The 26,814-nt window shown below is 39.6% G+C and overlaps 1 protein-coding gene across 1 annotated transcript in view; it reads left to right on the forward strand.

Moving 5' to 3' along the window:
- The window catches only part of LOC102237939 (transmembrane protein 132D-like), a 28,636-nt gene extending 14,561 nt beyond the window's left edge, over window positions 1-14,075 (forward strand). The window contains exons 5-10 of the mRNA XM_014468996.2: window positions 3,082-3,225; window positions 4,823-5,031; window positions 7,617-7,797; window positions 7,957-8,070; window positions 8,156-8,347; window positions 12,544-14,075. Coding sequence (XP_014324482.1) covers window positions 3,082-3,225; window positions 4,823-5,031; window positions 7,617-7,797; window positions 7,957-8,070; window positions 8,156-8,347; window positions 12,544-13,998 — 2,295 coding nt within the window. The 3' untranslated portion in view covers window positions 13,999-14,075. The remainder of the gene's footprint in view (window positions 1-3,081; window positions 3,226-4,822; window positions 5,032-7,616; window positions 7,798-7,956; window positions 8,071-8,155; window positions 8,348-12,543) is intronic.
- Window positions 14,076-26,814: the final 12,739 nt, after the last annotated feature.

Genomic DNA, 26,814 nt, shown 5'->3' on the forward strand with positions numbered 1-26,814 from the left:
CTTTAAGAACTATATTCTTGTCTAGCTTATTAGAAAGAAAACAAATCCCCAAATATTACAAGGTGGATTCATGTTTGTCCTTGAGAGAAGTCTATTCAATTGGTGCAACAGTCAAAATAAATCAAACATCCATCTGTGTAGAAATCCATTTAATCTCAGTAAACTAAGGGATTCACATAAAGAAAATATAACTTCTTCTTTTCTGTAACATTGAACAAGACTCAAAGAGAAACAAATGGTATAGTCATCTTTGGGATTTAGCTGTCACTGCTAGAAGGCTTATTTGGTGTTTTTGTCCTTAGGTTCTGCTGAAGTACTTCCATGTCTTATAGTTGCTAGACCATGTTTTTGAAACCCTGAACTTGTCATTAGACATTTACCCTTTATCTGTTACAAGAGCACCAATCTCACTTACCTGTACAGTAGTAATTTTTGCCTCATGCCTTTTATTAGCTGTGAAAGGGAATATAATGTAAAAAAATAATAATTTAAGTAAAATAAAATTATTATTTTACTAATAATTAACACTGAAATTCCAAACTGTTCCACAAAATTTAAATCAAATGCTATTTTAGGGAATTAAAAGTGAATTGGCCATCAGAAACTTGAACTGCCGAATTACTGCTGAACTTGCAGAAAACAGCATTTGAGTTTCTCCCAGCATGTTACTGGCATCCCCACAGAGTCCAGCGATTACTTTCTGATTTTTTGCTCTCCCCCATCCCCTGGCTTATGTTTGAGTCAGTGTCGTTGTTCTGAACTAGAACATGTCCTTTTGGAATTGCGGTCAGCAGCTGTCAAGCCGGCAGGGTTCAAAATGTGACACTGCCCGTGAAACATCTGCTGAGCACTACTTTCATACCAGGGAGGAGGTGTAATAAAATAAAACAGCTTCTGATCACCCAAACAATGATACAATTCTTTCAATTACATTTTCAAAAATCTGAGAAATAAAGTTGGAAGTTAAAATGTGGCTTAGACATTTCAAGACAATTTACAGATAATATGAGCCTCTGAATTATACATTGGATGAGTAAAAACAAGAGCGTGTTTACTATAGATGGTAAAGGGACACCATTTTACAGATAATAGTTTTCAAATGTGCTCTCTAATAAAATAACTTGTAAGTTAAAAAACAGCATTAGAGTTGAAGTGAAACCAAATATCTGATATATGCAATCTAATATATTTTCAATTCAGTCAGTTTGCCTTGTAATATTTGAATCCATACCATTGTAAACAATGTTATATAGCACTTATACACCTGCTCTTTTTATATATGCCGGGAGGGAAAGCATTAAAAAATTGTTGTGGATCTTGCTAACACCGCCTCCTGCCTTTTATATCCGCTAAAATAGGACAATACCTGGAGCATCTCATGTTGATTTTCAGAGCAGAGCGTATCATATTAAGACTCCTGTCAACTAGCCTGCCCAGAAAGACAAACAAAGAACAAAATAAGATAGCTAATAAAGAAGCTTAGAGAAATATTCAGAAATATAAAATTACATTCGCTCACTAATTAGCATTTTAATTAGTTTTCATATCTTACTTTATAAAAAGGGCAAAAGAGGCTAAAGGCAATTATTACTAATATCCAGTTTGGGAGATTTTGGGGTCTTTTCCTATTCTTGAATGTCTTTTTCTAATAAGTAGAAAGTAAACATTAAGAAATGAACAAAGTCAAAAGGTTATCAAGTGATTTTTTTGTCATTTTCTTTGAGTCTAATTAGTCTTTGATTAATATAATTGTTTCAGTGTACATTTTTTTCTTTACTTTATGATTCTTCCACACATTAGACAGTTTTACCGCTGCTTAACTACAGAGGCTTTGAAATGTACAAACTATTTTTGTTAACATGTTCGTCCTGTGAGTACCTGACAGCCTGTAAGAAGTGTACACTGCCTCTGCCTGTTGTAAGAAAGCTGAAATTGTCTCAGACCCCCTGAGCAGAGTAAAGCAGATGGAAATGATGATTTATTTTTCATATTGTGGAAGGCAGTTTTTGTGGGATATGAAATCCCCCATTGACATGTTGTTCTTGATTTAGGTTCTGCCTACAGGAGGAATTTGCTTGTAAAATAACAACGATCTATTCTTCACCTTAGGCTTAATTTACAAAGACAGGCACGGATTCTCTCTCTCTGCCTTATACCCACATGACACATCAAACCTCTGTAACAATCTATCACAACCCAACTTTAGCATGAACAAATATGAAATATGGGTTATTAAATCAAACAATTGTAACTTCTAAAAGTGAATAGTGAAAACATTGTTGATGCATTGTTCAACACGGTAATTATTTTCTTCAGCAAGAAATTTGTCATTTCAAATTTATATAAAAGTTACATAAATCAAAATAGGGGGTTCTTTTGTGAAGATATTTACAGCACAGTAAGTTGGAAGATCCAACCACTCTTGAGAGATGAATAGTACCTGCCACTTTCACTTGTCTAAGATACACAGATTCAACATCAGCAATGAAATACAGTGTTTAAGTAAATGTGACCCAAGTCACATTTTTTGCCCATGTGTAAAATAATATCTTAAAAAGTCTCTGCAAGAATTTACCTCATTAATTTTTATGGTTAGACTAGCAATGTTTCCATTCAATTGTCCTTCAAACTCTGAGCAAACGTTTTAAAAGTTGCAACGAAATTAAAGGAAATGCCAATTAAGCAAGTTTCCATTTACTGGTTTTTATCGAATCAACCAGACAATGCAAAGCTGGTTGTAATTTCGTCAAATGTAGCTGCTACAGATGGTTGGTATTATTTTAGTTGTTCTAAAATTATATAGATTTTATTAAAAAATGTTTATGCACTAGCTCTTGACCCACAGCATAAATGAGAGACAATTAAATATGGCATCAAAATGGGTACAAAAAATCCAAAGGGCAAACTATGATTTATGTTAATATTTGATTAATGCTGGCTCATGGTCTCCGAATCTTGCTTAATAACAATTAAATATATAAGGTAGCTTTCTTTAGATAGATACTGATTCATTGGTTTTCATGTACATAACAAGTAAATGCAGCATCACCTAGAACTTAATACGCTTTTCTTTTTACCCAGACTACAGATATTTTGAATACTGCTGTGTTGACGGGTAAAATGGTTTCAGTTCCTGTGAAAACTCTTGCTGTTGAGGCCAACGGCACTGTTACAGATGTGACAAACTTCACCAACTGCAAATCAGCAGAGATGGATGTGCTCAAGGTAAGTCCAAAACAGCACAGCTCAGTACAACTAGAATTAAGCTTTTGTTAAGCAATTTATTTTTTGTATAGTTGTTCTCTCCTTTAGAAAAGTTTATTACAAGCATTCTAACCTTAATACACAAACATATATTATATACAGATATGATCCTTGATTTTTTTTTAATTAAATTCAAAAACTACTTTTACATGATTGAAGAACTTCTGATGCCTCTGGTGTTGTCTCTGATTAAGGAACTTTCTTACTACAAGGAATGCAACACAGGTCCATGGCATGTCTGTGTGTGAAGGCTCTTAAAGCTCTGTTTCCAGCTGTAGTCTGCCCTAAATTATTCAATGGGCTTTGCTTTATAATCCTTTCAAGGCTGCAGTTGTTCCTGTTGGTTATGTACCGTCTTTAATCAGTTTTTATTTCTACTCAGTAATACTATGTAAACAACCAGCTTCTTTAATGATGGGATTGGGTGGCTTAACTTTTTTGTGGAGTGTGCCAGTTAACTGTCATATCAACAATCTTGCCCATAAATATGCAGGGCATAACATTTCTGAATCAAATAAATAAAAACCAATAAAGAATGAAGCATTCTTTATTGGTTTAATGTAAAATAGATGTTTTTTGAAGAACTAAATTATGAGTTTCCATTACCTGTAAACCATAATCATCAAAAGTAACTGAAACAATCTGTGTAATATGGACTACAAGTTTTACTTCAAGCTACTTGAAGATAAATATTTATCAAGGATAATATGATTAAATGTTGGTTTTCAAACTTATCAAAGTAACTCCAGCGAAGCCACCATTGAATATAGCAATAATTATTCTGGAAGGTAGTATAGAATAAAAATGTATTTAAAAATATACAGTATACAGTTATTTTAGAGAGCTCCAGGACATTGAACACTGTTAATGAGTTTTATAGGAAATGGTCTTAAGATAATGACCTCAGGCTGTATATAAACAAAGTTCGGTTTAACTTGTCCTAAGCATTCACTACTCCCCCAGCTTTTTTCTCACTTTCCCCACACTCATCCCGCTTCCATTCCTTCACTCTATTCTCCAGTCTAGTGCTCTCCAATTACCCCAGTGGAGCCACTGGTTTGTTAAGATAAGTGAGGCGGCAATAGAGATAGGCCTCCAATCTGAAATAAAACACACCAACTGCTGTGCTTCAGCTCATTGCTCTTGCTGGTGGGGACTGCCTGGCTCCTACCTCCAAAACAACATCACAGGAACAGCTGTAAACCAGGGCTTATTTACATTCTGACACAGTGGTGGCTTTAGATGACAAACACAAGCACTCTCAGATCTTTTGTCCACACTTTGGAGGTGGTATGAAATTCAAGAGATTTTTTTGTTTTCTGTGCTGTTCTTTTTATTTTCTTTCTTGAATTTTAGATCGCTCCTCGCCTTTCTGTTTCAGCTAATCAGGCATCACAAACACAATTTTTGTCCTGTTTATTTGAACTCTTGCATGAAAAAAATGCCGTAAACCTAGAAAAGACCTAAAGGAAAAGAAGCAGAGGCACATTTTAAATCAAGTGTGTCCTGTGAGCTTTTCTGTAACTGTAACCACTTTCCTCTCTTTTCCTTAATCCAGGTATCAGAACGCTGTAACTATGTTTTTGTAAATGGAAAAGAGACAAGAGGCAAAAGTAGCGTGATGATCAATTTCACATACGGTTTCCTGAGTGCGCAGCTGGAGATGAGTGTGTGGATGCCCCGCCTGCCCCTGCTCATCGACATCGCCGACCCTGAGCTTAGCCAGATTAAAGGTTGGAGGATACCCGTCACAACAGGCAATAGAAGGTAAGGCAGAGCCGGCCCAAAGCATAACCAAAGTAAGCTGATGCTGAGGGACTGATGGAGTTTTTCTGGGTCGACAAGATCACTAGACTTTTTACAGGGAATATATATTTCTGCTGTTTCCAAGTTGAAATTTTCAACTAACTACTAACCTTGGAGCAAAAATGGAACTCCAAATTAAAATGCATCCTTCAACTAGTCAGGCAACAATAAGCTGTGCTCATACTGTGCTCAACCTTACAAATCTAATATCTGTTAATGTTGCTTACTTTTTGCTGGAGTATTAAAAGCAATTTGAAAGTTGTTTAAAGTTGTTGAAATAGTGGTAGAGGATGTGTTTAAAGCCAATGAGCAATGCACATTATCTATCTTTATCTGTCTAGGCTAAAAGTGCCTTTGCATTGATACTGATTCCTTAAAAACATTGAGAAATATTTGAGAATCTCCTGTAAAATTCATAAATTTACAAGAATGCTGGAGGTTTTGGACACAACTGCATGTCGTCAGCCAGAATAAGAGTAACTACCACATTTGTGTTTAGCAAATTGGCGAGTGAGTGAGCATTAGACACAGCACTGATGTCCTGGAAATAAAGGTTAGTAGGGTTTCAATCAATAAGTACAGTAAAGTCATTACTTTCCCCACTCGATACTCTTTGATAATGGATGCCATTCCACTGCCCAGCGTTCAATACCAGGCTCCAGATACAAACAGATAGTAGGTCAGAAATCTCTTATTTCAATAGCGAATAGGAAGTGGGACAGAACCTTCGAAAAGTATTCAACTTGAATGTGTTTACGCTTAGTCATGTTAGAGCCGCAAACATTAAATTTTTAAACTTTAAAACGGGTCAATTTGACCCACAACATAGCAGGAGGGTTAAGTTTATCATCTCTTATGTGTTTTCTGAAGTTTCTTTTTAATTCATTACTAACCTAACAGAAGCACAGAAAAACATGTTTATTTTTTGCAGATTAAAGATCGCTGTGGTGTCTCTAAGCTTCACAAGTTGTATGACTTAATTTAGCCAAGACTTACTTTTTGGTGCCTTGTTGTTGAGTCAGAGTGATTTAATTCAAATAGCATTCCCATCTCATGGTAAGCTGTGACCTCAGGCTAAATAGTAATGATGTTTTTTTGGACTTTACCTCTTAACGGGAGCTTTCAGCCTGCAGTGTAAAACATTTCCACCAACCCTTCAGCACACCTGAGGTGCACCGTGTGGCAGGACCAGCTGAGTGTATGATAATTATATGATCATTGCAGAGAGGTTCACAGCTTAACCTCTACCACATATAAACAAACCACTCAGCTGTGGGATCATGGTTAATTTAAGTTAAATTGATTTTGAGGAAAAAGGTCACTCCACATGGGCTTTGCCTCTAAAGCAGCCACAACAATGCTGATGGGCTTCACTATTTTTCTTTCAGAAGTTCACAGATTAGCAGCATGTTTTTGTTGTGCTGAAGTTGTCTGAGAAATGCTGGAAGCAAATTGAGGCAGCCAGTCTGGGTTTGCGCTTAGGGGAGAACATATCGTTTTAGTGCTGGAATATGCCTTCGAATAGGTTATGAATTGTCATATATTTCAAGTGTTAATCTCAGTTTTGTGGATTGTGGTTTGCAGCTAATAAAAACTCTAAACATAGATCAACATTAAATCTTAACTTAATAATATGAACAAAAAAAGTTTCAGTGCAGAAATGTTACGTTATGGCTTACAAAATATGAGGAAGCCACTGACATCCTCCACAGAAAAGGCAAGCCACAAAAAGGTATTGTAAAAAAAATTCAGAGAGTGAAAGTGTGGGTGACCCAAGAACAAGCAACAGGGATAGTTAATAAGCCATTGAAAGATTTAGAGGAGAAATGCTAAGCGCAAGTCAGTGCTCTTAAGTGAAAATAGACTTTAATAGGCAAATCAGTTTCCAAGTGTGGAAAAAGTCTTCAGAGGCACAGAATCCATGTTGCTTGAAGTCCAGCGGGAAGCTTTAGCAGTAAGAGATGACTCGGAAAGCCATGTCTTCTGCTGTTGTTGGTCTACTGGCTTATATCAAGTTCAGTTTATTCAAAAGCACCTAAAGCTTCTGTTTTTTGACAATCTTTATGGAAATGTAGATTTTATTTTCCAGCAGAACTCAGCTGGTACACACACTGCCAAAAGGTACAAGTGCCTGATTTAATGAGAACAATATCACTGTGCTTGATTGATCAAAACCACCACAGTGAGTCAATAGTCTAGAGGCAGATGACACCAGACCCAACAATGCAGACAAGCTGCAAGCAGCTGCTAAAGCTTGCTTAAAATCTCAGCAGAGACACAGGCTGATCCTCTCCAGGCCACGCCTCGCCAATACAGTGATATATTTATAATAAATCTCTATATTATGAAGTCTATTATTACTACCTTGCAATATTGACAGTTTTAAAGTTACAGAATTGAGTTTTCATCCGCTGTAAGCCAAAACCACCAAAATAACCTTTCTAACAATAATCTCATCTGATAAGATCCACCAATGCTTTTCACAGCATTCTTTATATCTGTGTTCCTACAGGTATATGACTGATTATTTATTGTTTTTGTGTCAGATCTACATGGGACAGTGAAGAAGATGAGGAGATGAGGAAGGGAAGAGGATGCATGTTACAGTACCAACTCTCGACAGTGAGGGTGCTCACACCTTTTGTGGCTCAGCCTGATTCTGAGGTTCTGCCTGGCCCACTTACTGGAGAAGAGCCTGTTGAGTACTTTTTAGGTTCTGATTGGCAGGTAAAAACATAGAGTACTCCTTCATTACCAGCATACAGATAAACAATTATTGAAGTATTTTGAATGTACATGCTTTATATGCAGATGACAATCAGGTGTGTGCTCCTACAAGCATTTGCAGTGATCGAGTCTTTATTTTTGCATTTCTTACATTTAAAGGTTGATGTGACTGACCTCGTGCGCTATGCTCTAAAAGTAGCAGATCCTGAAGTAGCCAGAGTGCAAGATGGTGTTGTACTGCAAGGACGGGCTGTTGGGACCACTGTTGTGCAGGTGAGGCATCAGCAGACCTGTGTGTGTATCTCAGTTGAAGTGGGTTTTTTGCAGCCTGAATGTGTGCCTGTGTTTGTGGTTGCAGGTGTTGTCCCCTGTGACGTCATTGGTCCTGGCTGAGAGGAGCATCAGGGTGGTGGATGATAAAGTGAGCGTGACAGAACTGGGAGTGCAGTTAGTTTCCGGACTTTCTCTGTCTCTTCAGCTCAGCCCTGGGAGCAACAGGGCTATTGTTGCCACAACGACCACAAGGGAGACAATCACAGAGCTCAAACAGGTAAACAACTGGGAAACTGTCGTAAACAGAATTGTGTGATGGATTTTTGTAAATGTTTTTATTTGTTCCCATCTTATTTCAAAACAGTTTATATATATTTTAATTAACAAACCTGGGCCTCTGAGAGAAAGTAACTGCCTCCTAAACATAATGATTGATATTGCCAATAATTGGCAGCATGAGCCTTAAATCACTGTGTTAGAATTTCTACCCTCTTCTCTTTATAGCATTGTGTTCCAACCTTAATTGGAGTTAATGAAAGGGTTAATTAACTCCAATTAAGTTAATTAAACCCTTTAATTAACTCCACTCACAAACCCTTCATGATATATGGCATTGATTTTCAATCAAATGAAAACCATGCATGTGCTCGTCAGCAGCTTTAATTCATAACAGATAAAATAACATTAAGTGATCTACCTGCACATATGATCTTGTCCTGCTTAACACACTCACCAATGACATTATGGATGTTACAGTATTTGTTAGTCTCGACAACGATGAACAACTGGAGCTTCAGATGGACATCCTGTTGTTTCTAAACACATATCTGACTCCATTCATATAGCTACAGTGTTCAGTACACAAACATTTTTCTCCTGCTGCTGATGTTTTCATACAGAGCAGTAAATCAAGTGCAAGGCTGTTGCTGCTTGATTATGCTTCCATTTTGTTGTAACTCGTTATAACTGAGTTTCTGAGGTTTCAAAAATTTGTGTGAAGAAAACAAAATTGTTCTCTTACTTCATATACTTATCATGTTTGCTTTACTGGACAATTTTAGATGAAATTTTTAGTGCATTATTTTGGGTTCAAGATTTTGCTCCTGTGGTGCAACACCAAATTCACACCATTCATGTATTCACCATTTCATTGTGTCATCATAGCATCATTGCTATGATGACATTTTCCTCTTTTTAATTAGTTGCATCAGCTGTGAAACACTCACTTGGGTGCATGCATACAAAAGCAACAGAATCGACATTAGCATCATTAGATACTCAAAAAATAAATATATTGCTGTTTGCAAAGGGGTCCTACTGAAATAAAATCTTGTGCGGAGGTTAAAAACAGGCCTTTTAGTTTATAGACCATACTAAAAAATATATTAGAAGCAATATGTGTGAAATCTCTAGGGTTGGCAGTTACCAGTTAATGAGAATGATTTTTTTTAAAGTCATTTCAATTGAACAAAAATGTAAATAAATTTAAGCTTGTGATTTCTAACTTAAACTATAACTATAAGGAGAGGACAAACATAAGGATTTCACAGGACACACAGCCTTTACATAATGTTGAGACAGCTGGACATCACTCTATCAAGCTTAACATTGAATTTCATTGGTGATGGTGACATTACTCAGAAATGTTATTTGCTCCATTATGAAGCTTCTCAAAAAGCAAAAGTAAAAGAGACTCAGGGTTCCTTGTACATTTATGCTTTCCACGGTTCCAAAGCAGTTTTAGTAAATAGTAAGCACTTATGTAGCATTTTAGTGCTAGTCTTCTGACCTTTTAAAGTGCTTTGGCAGTAGAAGCCGTATTTGCTGATAAAAACTCCCAAAATGTGTAGAGCACTTAAAGGTTATACTAAGGGTCTACAAACTGTTTTATTCAGATTCCACTCCAAAATAAATGTCTTAAGCCATAAAATATTCTTGGATTCTCCAAATAAAGTATTAAGTCATTTTATATTGTATACCTACAGTAGATGAACATTATTCCTACTTTGATATAAGATTAAAAAGACAACAACAATGTATGAAGTGTTAATAAAATTCTTGTATTTGCATTTTTTTTCTTTTAAATCTTTGCTGAAAATAAACAAAATGCATGAGGAATAATAACATAGAGGTATTTTAGGAGAATCATATTAAAATATGTTTTGTATTCCCACACTCCCAGAGAAGAAGCAGGGCTTTGTTTTGTATTTCAATAAAAATTACCTGGCAGACTTTAATTGTGATGTTTTAAAATTTGGACAGATGCAACAATTTTGTAAAACCTGACTCACTTTGATTTTTCCCACACATCAATTCTGCACAAGTATATTGCAAAATATCCTGAAATATTTTAAGTGATTTTGAGGAAGAGCTATAGAGCAGTATAACTAGAAATCATGTAAATTTGCAGAGACAAAGTTATGCTCCTACTAAAATAGTGATAGTCTTTTTACATCACACACATACATGTGTACTGATATGTACTGATGTAATAGTACTTTTTAACGTGGCTAATATGGCTCATCTACTAGGGTGCCATTCTATCATCCTTAGCAGGAGAGTAACAAAAACAAACAAACAAAAAGACATTGTGCTTTTTGCTTACTTTCTCATGCTTTGGGAGTTGGCAAATCATTTATTGTTACTCAAAATGTAGCTGTACATAGGCTAATGATGCAAATCTTATTATATTAATATATAATATTTGAGCGATGAAGTCTTTAACAGCTATTTCATTCTAAAATTATTGCACTGGTTAGATCTGAACTGGATTGATAGGCGGGATATGAACATGTGCAAATATTATCAACAAAACATTGCATAATTATGCTCTTATTCTCAATTTCTTTCCAATATAAAAACATCAAACACATATTGCACAAGAGCAAGGAACAAAATCTAAACCTATTGTAATTACAGCAGTTACTTGATTTCCTTTCAGTTTGCGTCAAAGTCATGGAAAAAACTACAGATGGACTTATGAGCGATAGGTGGTTTTGAAGTCTTTGCTTTATGTGTCGTCCATGCATCTATGCTCTAATCTGTGAATCCAAACCAAATGACCAAATGACAAATTAATGTTTTCATCAAGAACATAAACAATGAACGAAAACAAAGACTAAAAATCTTAATACATTACAGTATTTTTCCTTTGGAAACATTGAGAGCAAAGGTAAACAACCTAATTAGCTTTTTAATGACAATTTCAAATTTTGATAAGATCTGGGTTAATTTTTAACCCTACATGCTTTTGGTTATATAAATGTATTTTAAATATTAAACTCTACCAAAAAGAAACATACATCACACTTACAATAGCAAAATAATAACATTTTGGCATTCTTTTTATTTCTTAAGTGTGAGTATTCTGTCACCCTGGACCCTCATCAGCAGCTGCAGAGCTCTGCGAGAGACCAAGATGAGGCAGACAGACGATCATGTTAAAAGCTCACTCACACATTTAGCTGTGGCAGTCTGCCCATTTTAAACCAGCTCCCTTTCACAGACATGCTCTCTTTTACATTCAGTGCACTGCCATGGCTGTTCTGCCCCAGTCAATAAACCTGCCACTGTGGATGACCAGCCAATTGTGTCTGTGATAGCAAGCTGTTATGCTCAGGGCTATTCACAATGTATTCAGATGTAAAATATAGGTTAGGTTTGTGGTGACCCAGTAGCTCATATTAGCCACAGGAAATGGGTCATTTTGTTGTAATGTCATTTGATTAGCTAATTCTGTCCGTAAGGTGACCCTATATGCTACATTTTTTTGTTGAGTTGAAGGACATCTGCCATACTATTGCATGAATTATTGTCATAGATTTAAACTAAAAGCCATACTTGTAAGTATTTTATTTTATTCCATGTTTCTGAAGAAATTAATAAAGCTCATTTGCAAAATTCCTATGTAGTTTGAAAAAGTAGGAAATTTAATTTCAGTGTTTTACAAGTCTGAGTAAGGATAAAAATATGAAGCTTACTGAACTAAATTTACTAAACCTCATATGCTTTTCTCAGTCCTTACATACAGTATGTCCTCCCTTCTATATTTTTACCCTTCCTTTTCCTTCCTTTGATACCTCTTTCCTCTTTATTTCCTCCTGTGTGGCCTAACAAACTTTGTCCTTCCATTGTGTACTGTCTCTGTCCCTTCCTTTTTATCCTTGTAGCAGACTTCTTTCATAATCCCTTTTAATTTCAGTTTTTGATGCATCATATTGGAAATCTGCATAGTGTAAAACTATCTGCCATAAATTCATTGTGAGCTTCAATATTTGCATTTTGTCCTGAATATAGAGTACTTAAACCAAGAACAAAACATGCAATATTTACATGAATATGTATGGATGTCATTCAAATAACATTCTCTGCAAAGGCTAAGGAATATTACTTTGCTTCCCATTTCCTTATGTATACGTTGAAGAACTCTACATGGCTCAGTTTGCACTTTCTCTCCCTCTTGTTTTGTTACAGGAAGCAGTGGTCAGCTGCTGGGTTCAATTCAGTGATGGGGCAGTTGCTCCACTGGAGCTTTTTGACCGTGGTGTCTACTCCCTCACTGTTTCCACCAATGATGAGAGGGTGGCCACTGTGCGGCGTACACCACTGTCCACATTCGTGGTTGCACAAGGTGAAGGTGAAGGCCGTGGGAGGCAGGTGAAGGTGGAGCTAAGGATCTGTGAGGAATGCCAGAAGTCCAAAAGGAAGAGCAAGCTGGCGGTGGGAGCAGGGATTCTCAAGACCAACTTTCAGAGCGGAAGAGTCGTAGCAGGAGGAGCAAGTAAAAATGTGGAAGCGGTGGGTGGCATTAAAACAGCAGGGACATCGCAAAAAATTGCCACTTTTGTGGATAAAAGGCCATCAACTGGCACAATGACCAACCAGCATGCTGTTTTAGCAGAAAGCACTATCACAACAACCCTTCCAAACAAATATGTACAAACACCTGCAGTGTGGGTTGGAAGAGCAAAATCTACAGAGGGTGCTGCATCTAGCGTCATTAGAATGGTCACTCCTACAGCTATCAAGAACTTATTATCTGATGCACAGCTGAACACTGCCAAACCAACAGTGAGTTTTGTTAGTAAAGGAGATGGGAAAAAGAAAAGATATGGGAACATGCTTGACAACTCTAATTCATCTTCTAACAATGACACTCCTGAAGGTGACAAACCTGAGAACGAGTCTCCGAAAACTAAAACCCCTAAAGTAATTGAAAGCGATCTCATCAGGACTTTCAAAGCCTTGTCCGACTTGGAGATTGGCATGTATTCTTTGATAGGCGTCTCTTGTATCGCTATCATGGCATTTTTGCTCAACTGTGCATCGTACAGGCTGTGTTTTCGAAAACAGAAGACCCCCATACAGACAGCCCCACCACCCACTGCAGACCCGAAGGATCACAAACATGACTGGGTGTGGATGGGGAGCAACAGTCACAACACACCTCCACCAGGTGCTCCAGCTGCCCCGGCTCAAGCTGCAACACTGAAACGTGAGCCTCACCGCCCTCTTGAGTCCCATCATTCAATAGATTCAATGGTTCCCAGTGGCCTGCAGGGGTCTTTGCCAACTGTGATTGCCCCTGCTGTCCCAGAGAGAACGGCTACATTGGGACGCTGCAGGAGCAGCTCCCAGCAACACCAGTTTCCAACGAAGGGCATCGACCCCATGGCAAACCGGTCAGCCACTTTGCTGGCAAGGCCACACCGCAGCGAGCCTCTGCATTCTCCCACCAGCAAGAGGAATCAAGTCCAGTTTACCACTTTCACGACACTGGACATCAAGCACTTGGCTGCACTGAAGAAGAATGGTGTGGACTTAAACTGGGCTAACCAGAAAACGCAGCAGCAGCCCCTTCCTCAACCCCAGGCACCTTTACCTGACATGCCATGGCCTGTTGTCACACCATTAGGAGACCCCCAGTGAGTTTACTGAGGTGTACATATATGTTGACATAGGTAGTCAGGAGGAATATAGTGCCTATTAAATATATTCATACCTCTTGATTGGTCCACATTTTGTCACACTACAATCATAATCCCCCATGTTTTTTTTTCCAGATTTGATGTAAAAAAAAAAAAATCCACACTAAGTAGTTCATAATTGTGAAATGAGCCATGACTTTTTTTACACAATGTTTTTGACTCATGAAACTTTGTTGTATTGTTCCTGCAATATACCTGCAAGTCTTTTGCTCTATTTTGGTTTTTTTTATGTTAAATCCCAATAAAACACGTTAATATTTGTGGTTGTATCATCACAAAATGTGTTTGATTGGTATGAATACATCTACAAGGTGCTATATTTCTAAATAAGATGCATATTCTGGGAATGTTTAAAAATGGATAGCTTTTTAAATAAAATCAATTTAAATAACCTTAAAGGATTTATAAAGATAAATTATATAAAGGATATTTTATATGTCAAGATTTGCACAAGTAAACGACTGTTGACATATGTCAAGTAAAGCACAAAAATAAATGTTATTTGGTACTTAGAAAAATTGTCAAAATGTTTTGTGTTTAGATAAAAAAATGTTATGTAAATATAGATATGTATTGTATGCTATTTTACATATTTATACATTTCTTAGCAAAAAAGCCGTCAGTAATCACTATCTACTTTTGTACAGTTCTGTAGTTTCTGTTGTAGTTTAGTCATCAGACTGTAATATGAGAGGTTTCCTTCCTTGTAAATAAGCTTTTTCTGCTAACAAAACCTGTAACATGTCAGAAAATATACAATGGTTATTGTTTTACTTCAGCAATCTATCAACAGTCTTCATGAGAAACTAATTCATGCTGTTTTCCGGGTAGAGAGTGTGATGAGGAATATTTCTTAACATTTCTTACGCAGGTAGATTAGGTCCGTCCTGATCAGATGCTGTTCCAACCAGGAGAGAAAACAAAACTAAGGGGAAGAAACTGTCACAGTCCAAATATTCATTTGAAATGTTTCTCATGTGGTTGCAAAAAAATATAATGCCTTTTTTATGTAATATTCTCATGTTTTTTAAACAAAAATGATGTGTGCATTTCCTGACAAAGTTCTAAAAATAAAGCATTACGATGATTTTCTTATATCTCATTTGAAGCTTTATTGAATCACTGATTTTAGATCATGTATGAATTCCAAGAAGAACATAGCGAATTGTTAGGATTATATCGTCAAAGCTTTGCCAGGAATCAAGGGGATTTAATTGTCTTAATCACTCCTGAATGTGATTTACGTCTGATGTCATCATTCTCCAAAATGCCATTATATTGGATGGGCCTCCCAGTTTTAGGATTCAGTGCTGCTGCACTATAAAAGAAAAACAAACAAAAAAACAAGACGACAGATGTTGTCCCTCATTTCTTGTATCCTGGTTCATCCCTAAAAAATTACAGGTATTTTATCAAAGATGGAGGCCTACATGCGATAATTCATGGCTCATTTTTTTCCATTTCTACTCCTCGCCGTGTCTCCGAGGTGAGCACAGCTCAAAATTACATTCTACAAGTTGTGATGAATAAACACTGTCTGCAGCTTAAAGAAGACCAGATAATCTGATGCCATGCACAACATGAATTTGCCTCTGCGGTTGTGACATCGCACAAGCCACTCTCTGCAAACAGCTGCAGATTTAAAGTGAGGATAAAAAGCAATTTTAATATAATCTCAATGAATCAAGACTCTTTTGTGTAATTTCCTTTATGCTACCAATTTTCTTTTCCATACTAAACTTGGCGCAGGAATGTTTAAAATAATTGAATTTCAAGTGCAGAATTAATTTGGTTAATAAATGCATATTTTCTGGACATAAGTAATAATGCTACATGCTTTATTTTGTCTTTTATTCCAATGTTTTATCATATATTTTTTTCTCTATGTTATTCCTTTCTTGCCATATTAGCCAAACATTTGATTTCTGCTTGTGAAGGTTGGCTTGATCACATTTATGCAGACTTTGTCACATTGAGAAAAATTTCACCTCAAAATATTTAATCACTTTCAGCTGCATTTCATTTAGACCTAATAAAAGCCCAGAGGAGAGCCTTGCACATTATAGGAAATTTAAACTATAAATAATCGAGTTTATGGACAAGAAAGGAGTAGAGTCCCCTGGTATCATTGCAGCTGGATCTCTAATCTGGAGCATCAGCTTCCCTGTTGACAGATTTAAAGGATTGGGGTCATTGTGTTGGAGGATTACTGTGCATTAGTGAAGTGTCTCCGCAGCAGAGGCCCGTTAATGTGGGCCAAAAGAGACAAGGTCACTTTTTTCTAAAGTCTGTTTTTTTTTCTTGTCTATGTTAGATATGTGGTACAACATGTGGTTAGACACCAGAAAGCACAGATGCAATGCTCATGAGAAAAAAAAAAAGAATTTATCTGAAGTAGAATTCATGGTATACACTAAGTGGAAATAACTGCATCAGCAAAAAACAAGGCATCTTTGGCTCTCCGTGTTTGTAATGAAATGTCTGTCATTAATCATGAATACAGAAGTAAGAGACACAATATCTGAAAACTGATGGTTTAGAGGACGACTTTGTGAATCTTCCCCTTAGAAGGAGTAATTTTTTATATGTTCTTTTTTTATGTTGTTTTGTTTATTTTTTTTTTATTATCTTTGGAAAATGAAAAAAAAAAATGTTGAATCCTATCCCTGCTCAAAACATGATGCTTTGCATATCGGGTGATACAGCCTGACAGTAAAACTCCGGAGACTTTGCCAGATAGACTGAGCTAATGCCTTTGCCAAGTTCCAATCATGTCAGCATTAGTAGTCAGGACATAATGGCATTAGAAAATAGTTATCACATTTGCAACAGCATGTAGATTAAGTTCTTTCAGGAGTTTCCATACTTGTATCATCTTTTCTCTCTGTTTTCTTTAGAACTGGCAGTTCTTTGTCAATTTAATTTGGTTCATAGAAACATCCTCTTATCTCCTTAGGAAAAAAACAGTAAGCCATCTGCACTGTCTTAATCAGTCATCTTACTGTCTGATAGGTGCTTTGAAATTATATCAGCAAAGTAATGAGTTGGTGCTTATCAGGCCATTGAATGGAAGGCTCAGTACACCTACTGTTCGTTTTTTAGTGGTATTTCATGCATGGATAGTAACCATGGCAAACTCCTCTTTGGTGTCCAACATCCATTTTTTCACAATTAGACAAAAGGTTTTGCATTTGAAAAATGTGTTCTAAGGTCTATAATCAGTGTAGAATAATTCAGTCCATAACTGACCAGTTTGTAATGTGGCTGTCACCCTTGTCTTAATCTAAGGTGTTTCTAATGCCAAAAAACTCTATTTTTGTGTAAATATACAGTTAAAATTAAGGTGTCATACAAATACTATTCCGTATACAATATACAAACTAACACCACCTAAATAGGTTATTTTTGCATTAGAGATGCTTAAATATAGTCCAGATTCTGAAAAAAAGGAACGACTTTTTCATTTAGCACCAAATAGGACTTTATGATTTATTTTATTTAACTAGTAATGTCCCATTGAGATACATAATCTTTCCTACTAGGAAGTATTGGTCATTGCAGGTGGTGAAAAGTTCATACATGCATTCAGTTAAGGGAAAAAAAGCAAAAGTAAATCATAAATACTCTCCCTTAACACAAAGTAGTAAGAAGATTAACTTTAATATTACAGTCCTTACGCTTACCCCCAATGTACTGTAATAGTACCCATGATGAGTCATATCATCCATATCAAAAATCTTCTCATCTTTCATGAGTAGGTTTAGAGTTTTTCTACCTATCTATAAGTTTGAAAAAACTAAAAACTTTTTTAGAAGACTTTGCTGCTTGAGAAAGTAGAGACAATTACATTGCAGAACACCCACATCTTTAAATCTGAACTTCAACCACTGTAAAATATCTTTGAACGACACACATGAGATTTTCTTGACTGGTCTGGGCACCAATTTATTTGTAAACATTGAATTTACTCAAAAAGAACTTGTCTGGGTAATAAAGACAATCTAACCATTTTCTCTTTGTTTTACTAAGTGAATATAAAAGGTGGTATATGTTTTCTTGGTTCATTGTCTCTCTTTTTAAGACAACATAAGTAGAAGCATAAAAGAAGACAGTTGGATGCAGAAACCAGTCCCAGGAAGCATAAAGAGAGATAACTTGTATAACAGGTGGAGGAGAACTCAAACTGTATGGCAGCTCATTAAGACAAAGTACCTTGTGCTTCTCTGCGACACTCATTGCTGTCATTGCTTGTCAGCAGAGTGTCAGCACTCAGTGTGCATTGTCAGATAGTGTCACCATTCTCACAAAGACGAGAAGCAAAAAAAAAAAAAAACTCTTTTTGTTAATGAGACAGATTGTGGAAAAACAGCTTTGTCTGAAGGCAAGTTACAAAAGGAGGAACAAAATGAAGCTGGGGACATACAACATCAAATTGAATTTGGGCAAAGTAGAGATTTCTGTATTTTCTTCAGAAAGAAAGCATTATCCAGCACACACATTTAAAAATTAACTGTAGACAAGTATAAAATGTATGAATACATGGGACTGTATTCATGAGGGATGAGGGGTGAAGGAAATAAGAGTGACTAGAAAAATACACCGGCACAAAGAGAATAAGGATGACACATCACTGTTGCTCTGAAAAATAGCTGCATTTGAATAATCCTATCTATAATCTGTTCTTCATGAAAGTAGGATTTTGGTTTTGTGCTTCCTTTCAAACTTTCTGAACCAGATTCTAATAGTTTGCTGTATCATTAAGAAATAGGGACGCTTGGCTATGTAAGCATTATGGAACGTAAAATGTGTTATTAGTAGATTTTAGAGCCTTTGTGGAGTAAAAGCTGGATGCTGCAGTATGCTTATTAAAAAGGGAAACAAGTTCTACTTTACTTTCAAAACAACAAAAACATAAGGGTGGTGTTACTTCAAAATGAAGCCACCATGACTACATTTGTCTAAAGGCTACTAGCAATTTATGAATACAGTGGACCTGAAAGAGGATAAATCCGTTTGGATATATAATATCAATGAATAAAAATCAAATATTTTTGCACATGTTTAATGCGTGCAAGGCAGAGTTTGTGCATCCTTCTGATTCTGAAAGTATCAACAAAGGTACGACTGGTTTGTAGGAATAAGATTTAGCAATCCTGCCATCTGACAGATGTCAGACACCTTTCACGCCTCACGGAGTTTCGTTTCTTTTACCTGCAGCATATTGCTTCTTTATTCCAAATTCCCTTTCTGTTGTTGCCAACATGTTGCAGAAAACTAAGCCCAGCTTGACAAATCCAGGAAAGGATTTTTAAAGCTTTTTCATTTGGAATAAATTTTCCTTGCTTGCTGTTTATACTCGTTTGTAAGCCGTGTGTTGTGAAGGTTATCCTGCAATAGTCAGCCCCGCCCACTCCTCACTACTTCACAGGGCTGCCTACTGACCAGTTCTCTGTCTAACAGGTCCGGAAAATCTCTGAGACCTGGGTATTACCCTAAAAGTACTCTATAAGAGATAATCTATTTAAACTGGTGGCGAAAGTGATTCGTCTAGCTCTAACTACCTCCAATCCAGAAGTTATGACCCTTTACAGTTAAGAAACAATCAGCTGAGTAGCCCTCACAGCTGCATAATTCCAATAACCACTTCTGTTAACGGTAGCCCACTTTCTAAATCATAACTTGCACTTGGAACCGGCTAGATTATGTTTAGTGACTTAGATGTAAGTCCCAGGGTCATTATTTAATCTCACCAAAGGAAATTATGAAGCCTCCTATTTACTGGAATCATGTACATTAGTTTTACCTTAATTAAAAGAACTGAACGAAGATTAAATGACTCTATTAATTCCAATGTCCACCAACCTCTTTAGAATTTTATAGTATAAATTTATTAAGCAAGCTTAAGCAGGGATATGCGACATACAAATCAATAATCAATCGTAAATAATTCAAAAACAGTGTAATAAAATTTACATGTACAATCATACTACCCTGTCCTCTTTTCCCTGACTAAAGTCGCAAGTTCTGAAATGGAATTTCAATGAGCAGACTCAACTCATACCCAGACGATGGTGGATCTTTGGCAACAGGAATTTCTAGCATCCTTGGTTGAGGTCTTTGCCTTGTGTAGAAAAAACCCTCTTTAGAAAGGAAACAAAGCAGAACGGGTCCGAATCCTTTTGCAAAACCCAGTTCCTCATCCCTAAGGGAGCTTTGTCCTTCCTCCAAGTCTTGTTGCAGAGTTTGTAATTGCTGGGCTGAGACGAGACCGACGATCGAATGAAGAACCAGGGATGGGGCGATGGAACCCAGTCCTTTCTTGGCGGTGTGAAGTCCGAGCTCCCCCGTGGTTCTGAAGTGCGGTCCGTGGCTCAATCTGCTTCAGCAAGTTGTCTCTCCTTCTGCGCCGCCGGACTGGGGAACAACTGGTTCCTCTTTGCAGCCCCTTTTTATGCATCTCTCCCCCATGTGTGTGTATGGGGAAATTTGGTCTACGTGACTTGCTTCACATCTGCTATGTATCATGAAAAAGCCCCCACATTGCCCAACCTATTTCTGCTGACCATAGTGGAAAGTCCCGTACTTCCCCTTTCTCCGTTGCTTCAGCCAAACTCAACACTCCAACCATCCTGTGCGCTCTGACCATCTGTTCAGAACTGCTTGCGACATTTCCTGTTTCAGGACTGTGCTGTATTCCTCTCTTTTTCTATAACCCACTATTATGTATTATAGCTCTTTAAACACATTAAATCTGTTGTTAAACCTGTTTGAATTAATTTCAAATGATTACAACTTCACATTATCACAAGTTTGATCCTTAGTTAACAATCAATCACATCTCTTACTTATTATAATTCATCAACCATAATCTTTCCACAGTTAATTCATTACAGAAATCATTACAGATCACATTTCAGATAATACATTTCAGAAGGTTATTATGTGATTACTTGTATTCATTTTACTATTCCTTCATATTCAATTTAATTAGCTTTTAATCAAACTACAAGATTACTTATTTTCTCTCAGGCCTCTATGCACCTTTTCTGCATGCACCCGGAAAGATCTCACACCCTATGCCAGTTTTCTTGACACCCCCTCCATGAGATCGGACGGTGCTTCGCAAAAAACACAGAGTCCAAAGTCAAAAGAGATCAAGTCCATCATCACAAGTGATAGTGAGGATGTCCCGCTCATAGCAGGTAACCGGAGACAATGAAGGTGTCCAGGAATCCACAACCGCATACTCCGACAGATTGGATGGCGGAGAAAGCCAGCGTTCTGCGCCCAAATCGTTGTCAAGTGTAGAGTCACCTGAGACGGAAAGGGTGGAACGTTCCAGCGGAGGCGGCAGAGGCGAAGGCAAGTCCATGCCGAAGTCTGGCAGCGTTGATGGATTGTTGCAGTAGCCGTCCAACTCTGCCAGCAGATCCTGGAAATCCATATCACTTGGTGATGGAGATGAAGGGGAAAGGATGTCCTCAGTCTGGCATGCTTGGGGAGATGAACTGAGGTTCTCAGTTTGGGTACCTCTCTCGTTAGTCGCACTGCTGGCTTGGCATCCGACGTCGATAAACAAATCCGGAGACACGGGACGTGTAGGCGGAAGATAGTCGCCCACCGCCACAATTCGGCCATCCAACAGATGTAAAGTTGGGAGGCATTGCCGAGTAAGTTGGTGTTCCCACAACTTATGAATTACGGGCAGCCGTAGCCCCGTATACAATGGAGATGCTGGAAAGTCGTCGTCGGCTAGGCCAAATACAGAGGTCCACACGATTTTGTGCACCCGTTCCAGGGATCTAGATGTGGAATCCGCTATGTAGGGCAAATCCTCCAGCCCTGTGGCGCAGAGGATTGCCGTTACATCTTTAAAATGGCTGCTCACGCATTTGTGACACCAGCGGGCGGACGATGCCACCCAAATGAATCCATAGGATTCTGCGGTGATCCCACATCCCACACAGCAGGTTGATGCCTGAGGAGAAACAGTAACCCAGGTAACTTCATGATCAGTGGTTATTGATTAACTACATGTACTTACAATGACGAAAATGCTAAAGCGAAAGCTGAGAGAGTAGGCTGGTTTTAAGCCCGTGTGCCAGCTTGTTTTGCGAGCCAAGGTGAATTAATCACAGGAGCCGAAATGTCATGATCTGGTGCTGGTTCACCTCGATCATAGACATGAGCTGAATCATGGAATATTGCCGCGTAGGTCATCAGCCAGACAACAATGGCGAGGTCCGAGGTCTCATGAAGCCAGTAGAGGACCACCAGGATCCCCCAAACCGTTGCCCAAAGAGCCAGAATTACCCACTTTTGCATCCAAATTCGCCGTCCTCGACCCTTGATAGCCAAGGCCTGGCGCGCTAAGTAGATGAGGATAGATACTGCGAAAAGCCCTTCTAGAATGGCTGTGAGAATCTTAAATGGGGCGGTTCGTGTAGCTTGTGCGCCCCCCAGGACCAATTCCAGTATCAGGGCTGCGGTATCGGTGATGAGCCACAGGCAGACCACAACGCCCCTGCGCCAATTGATGCGAGTACGGCCCATCAAGTAACAGGCAAAGAGGGACGAAGCCAACCCCCATCTGTGGAGAATGATTGGACGGAGGATAAGTTTGGCATATCCTTGTAGCGCGACGAAGATCCTCATAGGATGTCCCTTGGGCCAAGGACCGGTGTGGCAGAAGACTACCCAGGCCAGGGTAATCCCTAAGTGCTCAATGGTACTCACTTGAATCGGTGCAAAAAGTGAGTTGGGATTTGATGAGTTGGTCGAAGAGTTGTTTTCCATGATGTGAGATGATGGTCGCTCTGGATCAGGTCCTGTCGGCAGCTGCGATGAAGGTTGAATGGGTCGCAGGCACACGGCAGCTCTCTCTTATGCAGAAGTAGGCTCCTCCTTAGGGGGGAGGGGCTGGTAGTTCCTCTTTTTGCAACGACAAAGTGCTTTCAGCCACGCCTCCAAGACGATTTTGCCGATGAGTATTGCTACGGCGACGCCCAGGAGTCCTAAGAGATATGGCCATAGCACGCTCAAAGCGTCTAGCAGCCACTGTTCAACAATGTTGAGGCCTTCTTCCACCACATGAGCAATTTCTTCCACAACCTCGGTGGCGACGGCCACCAAAGTTGCTCCCATAGTCTCATACCAGAAACAGTCATGTTTATTAGAGCCTTCTCCACATTGCTGCCAATGCTCCATAGTGGTGGAGCAGGTGAGATTGGAATACAACAGGTTGGGTCCTACCCAGTCAAACCCTGAGTCGATGTTCCCTTCACACAGACTTTTCCGAAAAGCATGTCCTTCGGCGATGGCTATAAGGGGATTTGGAATGAACGGAACGGGTAGTCCAAGAATGCTCTTGCGCTTCTGAAGATGATATCCTAGGATTGCGTCGGTGCATGTCCGTCCACTCACTATGGCCCTCCGCCATGTGCCATTGATTTTCCGCCAAGTAACCTCAGAAGAGTGAGTGTCATACTCCTCTGCATAATGTTCCTCGCAGTAGCTTTCCCAACCTCGAACGGTTTGGCATGGTCTTCTGGCCAAACTGATTGTGCATTCGAGGACCCGTCTCGTTGTGTTTCTACAGCTCATGCGCCAGGGTCTCGGGTTGACATAACTGTCAGGTCTCCAAAAAACCCCAGGCCAAATCATGCGGTCTTTCGAATAAACCGTGGCGATGTACTGGTACTTGACCCAGTAGTTTGTTGATTCCGTGAGGCATGGTGTTACCCAAGCTTCGAACTCATCTTGTTGGAGTCCCCACCACTCGTATTCCCAATTTCGAGTGTAATCTTCATACCAGGCCCGCAAAGCCCACTTAGCAGTAGGTGCTTTGTCAGGATCAGGGCAGTTGTACCTCCAGGTGGAGTGAAGAGCGTTCCCAGTTTGCCAGAGGTCACAACGTGGCGATGAGTGGGTTTTCCTCCAACAGGTGTCATTAAGGCTCTCAAAAATTCTTTTGGCGACACATTTGTCAATTTTTGCAAAGTCATTTTTAGGAACTTTCAGAAGGTCATCAGGAGTTGGAAGGGGTTGTGTACGCAAATTGGCAATGTGTAGCTCCTCCAAACCAGTATGAGAGCGAACCGTTCCCTCCGGGAAGTCTCCCATAAAGAACGTCTGGTCTTTGGCTATGTATGTCCATGGGAATGAGTTATTCAGCCAGGTTTCAACTTCTGTACGGATTGTGCGTGTAGAGTGCCACAAATCAGCCCAGTATTCTTCTATGGCTGTAACTATATAATTCCGTCCTGCACATTGCACAAACTTATTCCAGAGGCAAGGATTTAACCAACTAAAGTGGTGTCTATAACAGTGCTTTTGCTCCTCATCATACATAAACCGTCTAGGTCCTTGTCTGATCAGGAAAGCCGTCATGTTGGTCAAATTGGCTGATGTAGGCAGCATCGTTGTATTGACTGGAAGATTACCTCGGGAGGCATTTCGATAGGTCCAGTTGCCCGTTGGTGCTGTTGGGATGATGTCATCCTTTCTGCAGTTCAGGTGGATGTCTCCCCAAAACTCCCCTCGTGGAAGCCAGGCCCGACAGCCTGAGGACCTGTGTGGGGCTGGGTATACTACTTCGGTATCCCAGTACCCTTGACTTGGCATCAATAGCAGCGATCGACAAGCCATGTTGCAATGCCATTCTGGCATACCTCGGTCCGGGTGAATCCAGTTGCACCTGACGGTCCGTCGTTCTTTGTTTTGCAGAACCCGTATCCAGCAGAGCACTCCAGTCTCGAGGAAGTCATAGTTGTAGATCTCCCAGGTGCGATTCAGAAGGTCGTCCAGAGTGGAGTCGTTCAATCCGAAGGCTCGGCGCTCCACGTACTTTTTCCCGTTGTCTTTGGCGAACAACCCGGTTCGGTTCTGGATAGATGTTTCGTTATTCCATGGTACAAAAATAGCCGTGGTGCTTGTATTCCAACAATTGAAGTTAGCGTACTTAGAATGTCCGTAGGTGACTCTTGTATGCGTAAGATACCACGGTCCAACTCCGATGAAGTAGAAGATAGTAGCAAGAACAGCAGCAGCAAACAGCAGGGCAAGAAGCGTTAGCAGCCCTTTCAGGCATAGGGTTTTTCTGGTTATCGTAGTCGTTTTCCGTAGCAAGGGTTCGTTAGAGATTTCCGAGTCGTCGTCGGTGTCAGTAGAGCTGTCTGATTCCGATGTAACATCCAGCAACTCCGGGTCTGTAGGTCGGCGCCTCATGCCGATAGCATCCATCCTGGCCAGATTAGTGCTTCTCTGGGATCCGCTGTATCAGGCGCTGTACAGATTTTTCTCAAAGAGTTGAGGTGGCCTTGGTTGGCAGGGTTCTTTCCAACCCGTCTGGTGGCCCTTCTCTGCTGCAGGGCTGTATATATGGGAGAGGGGTAGGGTAAATCAGGCTCCAACCCCCTCCACACCCACTTCCAGTGGAACACCCTCCAGTAGTCCGGCCTAGGGAATGGGCCTGGGGCGGTTCCATTTTTCAGCGCCTGGTCTTGCCAGGATTCGTGTTTGTACCCTATTGGGGCAGGTCAGGTACTGAGATATAGGTGTACAATGATTGTCCATGCAGAGTTAGTCTAGTGCGGTACCCCCAGGTTGACGGAGTAAAAATCCTCTGGTGTGGTGGATTGGGGTAGACCCTGTCTATTTCCAATCTCAATGGAAGCCTGGTGTTATTAAATATATAACATTCTGGATTTATTTCCCTCTTTACTATAGTTCTCGCCATACTTCGTGAAGTGGTCCAAATGACCATGTCATTGAGTGAAATTTCACAATACAGTCCTTGCAGTGGTTCAAGATAATGGGGACCCCACCTAATCCGTAGCTCGATCCCCTGTAACCTGAAATACACTGTATTAAAAGTCCATGGTAGAGATCTTGGGCACATAGGGGAGATTGATGCAACATTAACCGTGTTGTCGGATCCTCTTCCTTTCCAAGCGGGCGGTGCGGTAGGGATAAATAAATGTGGCTTCATGGCAGGGGGCGTCGTGTATTCCTCACTTTCCCCCACCTCTTTTACGTTTTGGAAATTGGTGGGTCGGAGATATATGAGAAACTTGAGAAAATAGGCCTCGGTGAGCGGATTGGAAACAGTGAAATCTTCTCTTGGCATATCTAGTAGAATGGAGGTGGTAGGGAGTTTTAAAAACGGGCCTCTGTCTGACAGTCCCGATGAGGCTCCAACCCCCACTTTGAACAATCTAGTCACAAAACACTGTCTCCCCTTTCGCTTTTTGGTTTTTTGCTGACCTGCAGACTCGACGACTCGTTTTCCTCCTTCCGGTGCGTCCATCAGTCTTGGTTTGTCTTTCTCCATGGAAATGCTGAGGCGAGCTTCTGCCAGGCGTGAGTTTTGGGTTTCTTCTTGGGAGGCTCCGGCTCCGTACTGGACACGGTGGCGTGAGTCTGCTCGTCTGGTACCACTTTGATGGCTGCTCCGACTGAGTAGATCCCTTTATAGGGAACGGTGATCATGCGCACTGACAGCTGGACCCGACAGGAGGTGCTAGGATCAGAGGGCGTACTCGCCCTGTGAGCCACTCCTCCTGGGTGTTGCAAAACTCCATCCCGAAACTGGGATTCCGCTGTCACCCAGTACAGGCAAGACTTCTCCTTTGGTCTCACCGCATTGCTGCCCCATCCTTCCACCTCTGTGGTGTAGTAATACATATCCGAGCTGCGCACCCCATCTTCTCTTGGTACATCCGGCAGATCCACTATGGGTATCGTGCAGTCATTGATG

The sequence above is a fragment of the Xiphophorus maculatus genome, chromosome 8, assembly GCF_002775205.1.
Source record: "Xiphophorus maculatus strain JP 163 A chromosome 8, X_maculatus-5.0-male, whole genome shotgun sequence".
Taxonomy (NCBI): domain Eukaryota; kingdom Metazoa; phylum Chordata; class Actinopteri; order Cyprinodontiformes; family Poeciliidae; genus Xiphophorus; species Xiphophorus maculatus.